Below are 12,450 nucleotides of genomic sequence, written 5' to 3' on the forward strand. Positions count from 1 at the left end.
CAAATAAATGAATATTTATTCATTTACCAAGTGAATGTTTTATCACATGGCAGGACAATACCACTGGGCTTGCAAATTCAACTTTACAGTGGAAAATAAGTTTTGGAGAACGCACCTCACAAAGGAATATAAATTCCCCAAGATGCTCCTGGAGAAGTTTGAACACAGTAAGGTTAATCTTTCCATTGCCGCCAAAGAAAGCCTCCCGGCTGAATGCTCCTTTCCGCTCCAGTGTCCACACATCTATCTCCTCTTGGCAATAAGCAAACGTGCAGTGGCCTGAATATCTACATTCCTCCTCAGCAGCAACATCTAGAAAGACAGGGAATGGACAGACATTGAAAACATGGCAATTGGCCTGTACTCCCAGCTACCTGGGAGGCTGAGGTGGGAGGATCCCTTGAGCCCAGGAGTTCAAGGCTGCGGTGAGCAATGATCTTGCCACTGCACTCCAGCCTGGGCAACAGAGCAAGTCCCAGTGTCAAAATAAACAAACAAACAAAAAAAGATGGTAATTGTTTCCTTAAAGCCAATGAATATAAATAACATTTAGGGCATCATTTGAACTTGTCTAACAATTCATGGACAGCCTCAAACAATGATATATGCATATTATCTGGGGATGGATGGTATCAACTCTAAAAAAGAGAAGTACCACAAGCCTTAATTATTTTTATCACAGACTGTGAGAAGAGCCTTGATACTCTCATGGACCACACCTCAGCTGAAAAAAAAAAAATCATTTAGGGACATTCTTAGCTCATTCACACAAACTTGTTTGACAAACATGAAAATACCAAGTTCTCTCAAAAGCATCTTAAACACTTTTCAAGGCCTTAGCTCAGTGTTTTGATTCTGTTTAGAGAGAACTTAAGGTTTGAGACAGTCTTCTGTTTAAAACCTGGTCATAGGCCAAGCGTGGTGGCTCACACCTGTAATCCCAACATTTTGGGAGGCCGAGGCAGGCAGATCATTTGAGGCCAGGACTTCAAAACAAGCCTAACCAACATGATGAAACCCATCTCTACTAAAAAATACAAAAATCAGTGAGGCAGGGCGGCACACGCCTGTAATTCCAGCTATTCGGTAGCTGAGTCATGAGAAAATTGCTTGAACCTGGGAAGCAGAGGTTGCAGTGAGCCGAGATTGTGCCTGTGCACCCCAGCCTGGGAGACAGGGCGAGACTCTGTCACAAAAAATTGAGAAATAAATAAATAAAATAAAACCTTGGCCAGTACAGTGGCTCATGCCTGTAATCCTTACACTCTGGGAAGCCCAGGCAGGCAGATAACTTGAGGCCAGGAATTTGAAACCAGCCTAGGCAACATAGTGAAACCCTGTCTCTACTAAAAATACAAAAATTAGCCGGGTGTACTGGCGCATGCCTGTAATCCCAGCTACTCGGGAGGCTGAGGCAAGAGAATCACTTGAACCCAGAAGGCAGAGGTTGCAGTGAGCCGAGATTGCGCCACTACACTCCAGCCTGGATGACAGAATGAGACTCTGTCTCAAAAAAGAAAAAGTTAAAAACAACAGTAAAAATAATATAAAAAATATTAACATCTCAATCCAAGGAACTTGCTATTAGCTCTAAACATTTTTTATAACAGTCAATACCGTTATAATAACATAATGTAATAAATTACATATTAATAGATGTTATAATAAATGTAGCAAGCACAGTCCTACACCACATACTGACATTTCAGTCAACTACAGACTGCATATATAATGGTGGTCTCATAAGATTAATACTGTGTTTTTCCTGTACCTTTCCTATGTTTAGATACACAGATACCATTGTGTTACAGCAGCCTCGGTATTCAGTACAGTAACAAACTGTACAAGTCTGTAGTTTAGGAGCCACTGACTATGTCATGGATAGGCTAGTTGCGTCGTTGGCTACACCATCGAGGTTTGTGTAAGTACTCTGTGATGTTCCCCTAATGATGCATTTCTCACAATGTATCCTTGTCATTAAGCTAAGCATGACTGTAGTTCATCACTTATGTAATGTATACTAATTAAGTAATTACAGTACATACCTTTACATATATAATATGGTCCTTCATAATTTGTTTTTGTTGGTCTTGGACGTATTTTTTTCCATGATTTATCTTCAACATTCTTTATCCTACCGATTAAAATATCTTTCTTACACTTATGATCTATGTTAGCATGGTAAGTGAAATCCATTAACTTAGGGCCTGAAAAAGATGTAAAGAGGATTGCTCATATGCACAAAAAATATCATTTCATTTTACAGGTAAATTTACAAGCAGACATGAACAGATGAACATCAATTATTAAATTCCCACAGAAATCCCACTTCCACAACCCTAAAATGTAAGTAGGCTACTAAGGTAGATTTGTGCCTTTTATAATGTATCAGACAACACAATGTTCTATTCAACTCCACTCCTGCCAAAAAAAAATACCCTTACTTAACTTTAGGGAAATAATCTGGAGAGGAATTTTGATGGCTTATAAATCAGAATAAACTGTGTTTATGTCACTTGATTTAACGGTAAACATATGAAACAAGCTAACAGAAAGTATTTAATTTTCATATACATTGTATTGTATACTGGTCTTATAATGCTGTTTTCTAGTTCTTGCTCTACTTGAAAATAATCAACTTCTTAAGCATACACTGAGAACATAAGGAGTTTCATTAAAATTTCAATAAGCTTCCAAAAATAGGTAAATATTCTATTCTACATGATTCTATAAATAAAATGACATCAAATAAGAGCAGAGACTTATCCTATTATACTCCAAAGGCACTAAATCAGTAACTGCTACTTGTTTAGGAAGAATTCAAAATAGGGATTGAAGAACCATAATAACTGATGTTGTTAACATGTGTTTACAAATTCCTAAGAACTTTCAAGGTTATGAGCAAGTAGTTTAATACTCTCTGCGTGTTTGTTTGGTCCTGACCTGATTTTACAAAACAGATCTGGCAAGCTTGTCTCAATTCATGGGTTCCTTCAAGGGGATGTCTTGGAGTCACTGATGAAGGTGGTTTGGTAACTGCACTTCCAAAAAAGTTTCCAAAGTCATTTCTAGGCTGACTTGAAATTCCCAGGAAATTCTCTGAAGCAAACAAACTACCTGGTCCATTCATCTGCAAGAAAAATAAGAAGAAAAAAAAAAAAAAAAAAACAGCCAACAAATATTGCATTATCACTGAAGAAAGGAACTGAATTCATCTGAAAAATAAGATAATCTTCATAAACTGAAGTCAGTACTACTCCATCCTTAATGCTCTTCTATCTTAAAAACTGTCTCTTTCTACATTTTTCTCTCTTTTGGTTTCTAGTCACCCCCCGACTTTTTTGATCTTCCATATTATAAGTAATAAGTTCTACTGCAAAAGTACACACGCTTTACATGCCCTGATCTTATATTTCCTTGATTTGTTTATGCTGTGCTAAAGCCTCTTACACTGTCTGCAATACCGATTAATTTGCTATGACAGATCAAGTCTTAAACACAGAGCCGTTATTACTAGATGTTCCAGAAGTCTTACTTTAACACAATTTCCTGCAGCACACACAAAATTTAAGGGAGACTGTCATGTTCATTCAAATAACTCAGTTACTTAAGTAACTATTTTCAATTCAAGCGATGTATTTACAAAAGAGGAAGTGGCACTTACAAGTAAAAGGGAAGAATTACTGTTGTTAAGCGGTGTTCCCTCTCTAGAAGTTGAGGTGGACAGATCTAAAATAATAAAAAAACTTCAACAGACCTTTTCATTCTGATCACGTAATAAGAACATCAGGGCTTAGTAGCTTACTGGCTATGGCCTCCCACGCTATTCTCCCGTCCCAGTTTCTAGAAATTTTCTTGCTCAAGGTTGACACCCAAAGAGGGCTCTAGAGTCTCTGCTTTCCTCTAGAAACCAAGGGCATAGTCAAACAAATTTAAATAAAAACCTATTTTCAGAAAAATAAGCTAAGGCAGGGCCCACCAACTGCAACTACTAAAAACACCAAGAAAATTCTTTATATTCAAAAATGGGAAAAGAGCCTTTCCTTTTGAAAATATGGGGCCAGGTGCAGTGGCTCACACCTGGCAATCCCAGTACTTTAGGAGGCCAAAGTGGGTAGATCACTTGAGGTCAGGAGTTTGAGACCAGCCTGGCCAACATGGTGAAACCCTGTCTCTACTGAAAATACAAAAAAAAAATTGCCAGGTGTGATGGCAGGCGCCTGTAATCCCAGCTACTCGGGAGGCTGAGGCAGGAGAATCGCTTGAACCCAAGAGGCAGAGGTTGCAGTGAGCCAAGATTTCGCCACTGCATTCCAGCCTGGGCAACAGAGTGAGACTCTGTCTCAAAAAAAAAAAAAAAAAAAAAGCAGGAACTGACCATAACATTTAAAAAAAAATCAGTAAAGTTTTTAATTACTTTCTTTTTTTCTTTTTTTTTTTTTTTGAGAAAGGGTCTCATTCTGTCACCCATGCTGGAGTGCAGGGGTGTGATCTTGGCTCACTGCAGCCTCAACCTCCTGGGCTCAAGGAATCCTCCCACCTCCACCTCCCAAGTAACTGGGATCACAGGCACACACCATACCCAGCTAATTTTTATATTTTTTGTAGAGAAAGGGTTTCACCATGTTGCCCAGGCTGGTCTCAAACTCCTGAGCTCAAGTGATCCTCCTGACTCGGCCTCCCAAAGTGCTGGGATTACAGGCATGAGCCACCACACCCAGCCTACTTTCTTTTTCTTAGTCTAGCACTCAATTATTTTCTCTCTGCCCTTCTGTCTCCCATATATTTTAATTTCTTTAAGTCAATCTTTAAGTCAATTATGTAAGATTTTTGCCCTTTTAGCCACGTAACAATGCCTTCAAAAAAATATTTTTCTAGTGATTGTTTGAAGTATATATGTTAAACCTAGGATGACAGAAACAGGAGTCAGACTCCAAACTCAGCAATCTCCTGTAAAGTTAAAGCAGCAGCCACGGTTTGCTGAGCTCCACAGATGAAACCTAAAATAGACACATCTGATTGCTATCATTCTAAATACTGATCTTAAATTAGTGTTTGCCTAGATCAGAATTTAATAGCATAGCCTGTCTCTAAGACCCTTTAAGATGAGATACACCTTTACAGGAGAATACATTGTCATTTCACCCCCAAAACAATAAACTCCCAGCTTAACAAAGTATCCTACAGAAACACCAGTGCCACACACATTTCTCTTCTCATGCCTTTGCTCCTGGGTCTCCAGAATGGCACAGCTAAGTTAAGGTAAATTCAAAACTGAAGGCTTAGTCTTTATATTTTTAGCTACAAAGAAAATAATTCACATGTCTACTACCTAGAGTCAGTTAAATAATTGCCAAACAAACATTTTCATTTTGAGAAAATCAACTGCAATTGTTTACAATTTAGATTTGGTTCTTACCTCGTTTGGATTCACTCATTGAAAATGAATTTAAAGAAGAACAAAAATCTTCTAAGGATGAAGTCAAAGGTGGATAAAATTCTGAGAAGGAGGGTGGAGGAGCATACCTCGCACCAATGGGTAAGGTTCCTAACAGAGATGCCGAAAAGGGCATGCTAGGAGAGACACTGGCTGTCTGAAGGGGTCCTCTGACTAAAGCTGACGGCTGCGGAAGAAAAAAAGATGTGATTAAAATTCATGAAGCTGTCATGGGTTTGGCTGAACTACTTTCAACGCCAGCAAATAAAAGCATTATTACACTGGGAGATCATGTTACATAACAAAGTTTAGGCCAGGCATGGTGGCCTGTAATCCTAACACTTTGGGAGGCTGAGGCAGGCGGATTGCCTGAGCTCAGGAGTTCAAGACCAGCCTGGGCAACACGGTGAAACTCCATCTCCACTAAAATACAAAAAATTGGCTGTGCATGGTGGCATGCACCTGTAGTCCCAGCTACTCAGGAGGCTGAGGCAGGAGAATTGCTTGAACCCAGGAGGCGGAGCTTGCAGTGAGCCAAGATCACGCAATTGCACTAGAGCCTGGGCGACAGAGCAAGACTCCATCTCCAAAAAAATAAAAAAAAAAACAAAGTTTAAATCAGAATCAAGATTCGTTTAAAACAATTTTAGCTACAGAACTTCTTTTCAAGAATAATTTTTAAAAACAATTGAGGTGGGATGTCTAACTTTTTTTTTTTGAGACGGAGTCTCACTCTGTCACCCAGGCTGGAGTACAGTGGCACAACCTCGGCTCACTGCAACCTCCGCCTTCTGAGTTCAAATGATTCTCCTGCCTCAGCCTCCTGTGTAGCTGGGATTACAGGCATGCGCCACCTCGCCCAGCTAATTTTTGTATTTTTAGTAGAGATGGGGTTTTGCCATGTTGGCCAGGCTGGTCTCAAACTCCTGACCTCAAGTGATCCAACCGCCTAGAACTCCCAAAGTGCTGGGATTACAGGTGTGAGCCACTGCACCCAGCCAGATGTCTAACATTATAATCCAAATGTTACATTCATGTTTCATCTGCAAAACTTCCTTATGCTTCCCTGCCCTTACCTGACTACAGGGCTCATAAGAATTTGCATCATATGAGGCTGCGCATGGTGGCTCACACCTGTAATCCTAGCACTGTGGGAGGCTGAGGTGGGTGGATCACGAGGTCAGGTGTTCAAGACCAACCTGGCCAAGATGGTGAAACCCCGTCTCTACTAAAAATACACAAAAAATTAGCCGGGCGTGGTAGTGGGCGCCTGTAATCTCAGCTACTCGGGAGGTTGAGGCAGATAATTGCTTGAACCTGGGAGGTGGAGGTTGCAGTGAGCCAAGATCGCACCACTGCACACCAGCCTGGGCGACAGAGTGAGACTCCGTCTCAAAAAAAAAAAGAATTTGCACCATTAAAGAGGAATTGTGGGATATATGTGGTGTAGCAGGAGGATAGGTGATCCAGAGACGGGAGCTGGAGAAGCCCATGAAGATTGAGACAACCTCTCTGGAGGTGTGAACTTACAACTGGACAAGAACATACAACTCTAACTTCCCCAGACCCCATCAAAGCTGCAACTCACTGAGAGCTTCCACGCACCTTACGTTATGGTATCATATGCTATCTATTTGGTTCTTAAAACAGCTCTCTCAGATACATCCTACTGTGATCACCATCATACAGATGAGGAAAATGATGCACTATGATGAAGTAACTTGCCCAGTATCACAGAGCTGGTAAGAATCAAAGCCAGTTCTGTCAGTCTTTTGCACACTGACACCATCTATTACACCACCCCTTGAAAACAGCTCGGAATTTCTCCCTATCATCACCATCATCCTACCACTGCTGCTACTGATTTATTTTACTTTATGGGAGGGGTCAGAGAAGTCTTTTTTTTTTTTTTTTTTGAGACAGAGTATTGATCTGTCACCCAGGGTGGAGTGCAGTGGCATGATCTTGGTTCACTGCAATCTCCACCTCCCGGGCTCAAGTGATTCTCTTGCCTCAACCACCCAAGTAGCTGCGATTACAGATATGCACCACCATGCCCAGCTAATTTTTGTGATTTTTGGTAGAGGCAGGGTTTTGCCATACTGGCTAGGCTGGTCTCGAACTCCTGGTGATCTGCCTGCCTCAGCCTCCCAAAGTGCTGTGATTACAGGTGTGCGCCACTGCACCCAGCAGAAAAGGCTTTCTATACAGGGATGGACACTAAGTATTTTAGGCTCTGTAGGCCACACGGTCCCTATTGCAAGGACTCAACTATGCTGTTGCAGTGCAAAAGCAGCCACAGACAGCACATAAAATGAATAGTCACTGATGTGTTCCAGTAAAACTTTACTTACGGACCCAGAAATTGGAATGTCATATAATTTTATTGATTGACTGATTGAGACAGGGTCTCGCTGTGTTGCCCAGGCTAGAGTGCATGGCACAATCAGTGCTCACTGCAGCCTCAACCTCCTGGGCGCAAGTGATCCTCTACCCTCAGCCTTCCAAGCAGTGGGACCACAGGCATGCACCACCATGCCAGGCTGTTTTTAATTTTTTGTAGAGATGTGCCCTTGCTATGGTTACCCAGGCTAGTTTCATATAATCTCCATATGTCACAAAATATTATTCTCTTTTTTGTTCTTCTCTCAACCACTTAAGAATTGTAAAAAATATTCTTAGTTTGCAAGCCATACAAAAACAGGTAATATGCCAGATTTAGCCTGTGGGCTACAGTTGGCTGAACCCCGCTTTAAAGTATGTGGTTGCTAGAGGATTATCTTTAAGAATAAGAAGTCCTGAGGCCGGGCATGGTAGCTCACGCTTGTAATGCCAGCACTTTGGGAGGCCGAGGCGGGTGGATCATGAGATCAGGAGATCAAGACCATTCTGGCTAAGGCAGTGAAACCCCATCTCTACTAAAAATACAAAAAAATTTGGCCGGGCGCAGTGGCTCACGCCTGTAATCCCAGCACTTTGGGAGGCCGAGGCGGGCGGATCACGAGGTCAGGAGATCGAGACCATCCTGGCTAACACGGTGAAACCCCGTCTCTACTAAAAATACAAAAAATTAGCCGGGCGTGGTAGCAGGCGCCTGTAGTCCCAGCTACTCGGGAGGCTGAGGCAGGAGAATGGCGTGAACCCGGGAGGCGGAGCTTGCAGTGAGCCGAGATCGCGCCACTGCACTCCAGCCTGGGCGACAGAGCGAGACTCCGTCTCAAAAAAAAAAAAAAAAAAAAAAAAAATTAGCCAGGCGTGGTGGCGGGCGCCTGTAGTCCCAGCTACTCAGGAAGCTGAGGCAGGAGAATGGTGTGAACCCGGGAGGCAGAGCTTACAGTGAGCCAAGACTGCGCCACTGCACTCCAGCCTGGGCAACAGAGCAAGACTCCGTCTCAAAAATAAATAAATAAATAAAAAGAATAAGGAGTCTTTAATCTATATAATTCATTTTTTCTTAAATATCAAATGCCTATTTTTTATCAGAATGTTATCTTTGCCCTTTCCATAATATGAGATCCCAATATGAATTGGAAAAAAATTGGCTAATTACTAGATAGCATTCTTTTTTTATTTCAAAATGATCAAATTAACCAGTTTCAGTAGAGAAGAAAAAAAGTAACTTTCAAGGTTTAAAAAAACCCCAAATTCAGCCTATACGCAATACTGAAAAAGTCTATCAAGTTATATTACAATTTTTAAAAAGTTAACTCTGTCTTCAGAAGAAACTTGAGTAACACTGAAACTTACCATAACAGTTTCATTAGTTTCAGGTGCAGAATCAAGCAGGTCATCTAGTTCATCTCCAAGGACCATATCTCCATCATCTAGAAAAGCTTCTGGCAAAGTGAAGGGCATCTTTCCTCCATTTGCCAGCACTGCAGATGGCAGAGCGCTCTCTTCCACTTGTAGTGGCAAAATAGAAGTTAAGGGCATAACAGGAACTGAGGCCAGCTCACTTCCAACTTCATGAGAAAAACTGGGTGCGGGTAAAGAGACAACAGGAACTGCTTCTTGCCTTGGAGTTAATAAATCTGTAACACAGATGGAAATGTACTCAGTCACTTTCATCGTACTTACATAATAATACCATTAATCCCCAATAATAGAGATACAAAGATGAAAATATGAAGGCAATTATAAAAATAGTAAAATTGACAGTATAATAAAGCAATTCCAAACAGATACAGTCACGTGTGAAAACTTATCCTTCTTTCACAAAATGCCTGTACCTCTCTTTGGGCACAGCTATCAGACAGTGGCAAGGCCACAGTGGGTGTCAGTGATTGCTTACTAACATCCAACACTTTTCAGTCACTCACCGGCACATCCAAAGGCACAAAGGGAGCATTGGAAATCATTTTCACTTTCATATTAATACATTAATATGAATATAACCACACAGCGATATTATTTGACAATACATCACATACAAAGACATCAGGTACAAAGCTGGCACTATTCAAATTGTTAAGATGATATGTGAAAACATACCTGGCTCAATATCTTCCACAGAATGGTTCAAAGCCTAGAAATTAAACCAAACAATGGGTTATAATATTTTCAGGACTCTAAGCCATAAAACAATCAGTAAAACTCACCCTAGGCCGGGCACAGTGGCTCACGCCTGTAATCCCAGCACCTGGGGAGGCCGAGACAGGCAGATCACGAGGTCAGGAGTTTGAGACCAGCCTGGCCAACATGGTGAAACCCCGTCTCTATTAAAATATAAAAATTAGCCAGGCATGGTGGCAGGCATCTGTAATCCCAGCTACTCAGGAGGCTGAGGCAAGAGAACTGCTTGAACCCGGGAGGTGGAGGCTGCAGTGAGCTGAGACAGCGCCACTGCACTCCAGCCTAGGTGACAGAGCGAGACTCTGTCTTGGAAAAAAAAAAAAAGAAAAAAAGAAAAAAACTCACCCTAAGAGAACAATGCAGGTTTCCACAGAAATTCAACTCCCAATTAAGATCCAAGAAATGAATGGAACACGCAAACCTGTATACATGTGGTGTTAGGTGAGGTGCTGGTCTAGCAGTGCTGCCACTTATTTCTCGTGGACCAGCATTTCTCAAAGGCTATTCAGCAGAATAACAGGGACGAATTTGGCCACCATTCATTGCCCAACTCACAATAGCCATTAGCATCCTATTAGCCCCAAGAAAATTTTAATTTTAAAATTAAAAACAAAAACAAAAGAAAACCCTTTGTTAATTTTATCACAAATGACTCCCAAAACTAGTATTTGGCCCTGAACCACTCTTATTGCACTGAAACCTAACATCTATTAACATCCTATAAAATGCCCCACTGGAGCATTCAGGAAATGCTGGTTACAGCTAAAATATATTACTTGAGTTGTAGATGTTCTTTTGTAAAGTGACTAGAAGTGGCCAGAAGAGATGGCTCACGCCTGTAATCCCAGCATTTGGTGGGAGGCCAAGGCAGGAGGAACACTTGAGCTCAGGAGTTTGAGGCCAGCCTGGGCAACATGGTGAAACCCCATCGCTACAAAAAATACAAAAATTTGCCAGGCATGGTGGTGTGTGCCTGTGGTCCCAGCTACTCGGGAGGCTGAGGTGGGAGGATCACTTGAGCCCAGGAGGTGGAGGTTGCAGTGAGCCAAGATCAGGACACTGCACTCCAGCCTGGGCAACAGAACAAGACTCTGTCTCAAAAAAATAAATAAAGTGACAGGAGGGTATTGCCAATTACGTGTTTGAGGAATTAAAAAGGTTCCAAAAATAAACACACACCAAAAATACTAAAAGTAGAATTGCTCCCATCCTTCCCTTTAAAAAAAAAATATAATTTTGACAGAAAAAAATAACTTTACCTTGGTAGCCCCATCCCCAGGAACTGATTTTAATGAGAGCTGAAATAAAATAAAGACACTAATTTAAAAACAGAACTGACTCCAAGTTCTAAAACAAAACGAAAACACCTTATGCAGAGAACTCCAGCTTACCTCAGCTCTGACATACGCTTTTCTTATTTTAAATCCCAATTTCTGAGCTAGTTCTTGAGTTAGTTTTATTACATGCTCATCCTGAAAAAAATAAGTATGTATAATTAACAGGGTTATATTTACTAATGGTGAAGAAGAATAGACAAAACAGGGAAGTTTCCCATCAAGACACCTGCTTCATTAGCAATTATACCCAACTGAAGCAGGTTGATGGATGACTGGAAAATTTAACTCTTTAAATGCCATTTATTATGATGTAAATGGTTACGATGTAAACAAATAAACTATAAATTCCATACCTGAGGCACTGCTAAGGAGCACTTTGCTACAGCATCGTAAGCCTTTTTGTATCTTCCTAAATCACTTAAAGCCTTAGATTTCCGATACAGAGCTTTGCAGTTACTGGCATTTAAACTGAGGACTATATTGCAGTCCTCCAAAACTTTATCATGGAAACCCTGGTGTGTAAGACCAAAGAATAAAGTCAGCAATCAAACAATTCATTTCTTGCACTGAGGCCTTCCTGTAATAAAAACAAATTAATACCCCATCCTATTACCCTCCCTCTAAACTCCAAGTTAGCAGTATTACTTTTATTTTTAAAATTATGTTATGAAATTTCAAATACAAAAAAGTAGAAAGAATATCATGAATACCCATGTACTCACCATCCAGGTCAGACAAATGCTAATATTTGGTCAGAAAGTCCCCAGATCTTCAAGAAATAAAGCTTTCTAGACCTAACTGATGTCCCCATGTGTCCCTCTCCTATTCGCTCCTCTGTAGTTACCCTTTTCTGGAGCACATTAAGATGTCAAACAGAAACGTAACTCCAAACAGCTAACTGATAAGGAATATATTACCCAAAACAAAATAAACAAACAATGAATGCTCTTTAACAAAGAGCTAGGTGACAACACTGATATTTTTCTTAAATTCATGGTTATATTTTACTGAGTATCCACAGTGAAAATTAAAAGCACTTCGGGTTGGGCACAGCGGCTCACAGCTGTAGTCCCAGCACTTTGGGAGGCCGAGGTGGGTGGATCA

General features: G+C 40.9%; 1 protein-coding gene across 3 annotated transcripts in view; it reads right to left on the reverse strand.

Moving 5' to 3' along the window:
• ZC3H7A (zinc finger CCCH-type containing 7A) overlaps positions 1-12,450 on the reverse strand; it is a 47,036-nt gene that overhangs the window by 14,857 nt on the left and 19,729 nt on the right. For all 3 annotated transcript variants that reach the window (XM_034939796.3, XM_034939797.3, XM_063598375.1), the window contains exons 5-14: positions 11,700-11,858; positions 11,401-11,481; positions 11,269-11,307; positions 9,929-9,962; positions 9,185-9,468; positions 5,420-5,624; positions 3,665-3,729; positions 2,944-3,130; positions 2,046-2,207; positions 116-312 (exon numbers count right to left, since the gene is read on the reverse strand). In XM_034939796.3, coding sequence (XP_034795687.1) covers positions 116-312; positions 2,046-2,207; positions 2,944-3,130; positions 3,665-3,729; positions 5,420-5,624; positions 9,185-9,468; positions 9,929-9,962; positions 11,269-11,307; positions 11,401-11,481; positions 11,700-11,858 — 1,413 coding nt within the window. The remainder of the gene's footprint in view (positions 1-115; positions 313-2,045; positions 2,208-2,943; positions 3,131-3,664; positions 3,730-5,419; positions 5,625-9,184; positions 9,469-9,928; positions 9,963-11,268; positions 11,308-11,400; positions 11,482-11,699; positions 11,859-12,450) is intronic.

This window comes from Pan paniscus, chromosome 18, assembly GCF_029289425.2.
Source record: "Pan paniscus chromosome 18, NHGRI_mPanPan1-v2.0_pri, whole genome shotgun sequence".
NCBI classification, from domain to species: Eukaryota; Metazoa; Chordata; class Mammalia; order Primates; family Hominidae; genus Pan; species Pan paniscus.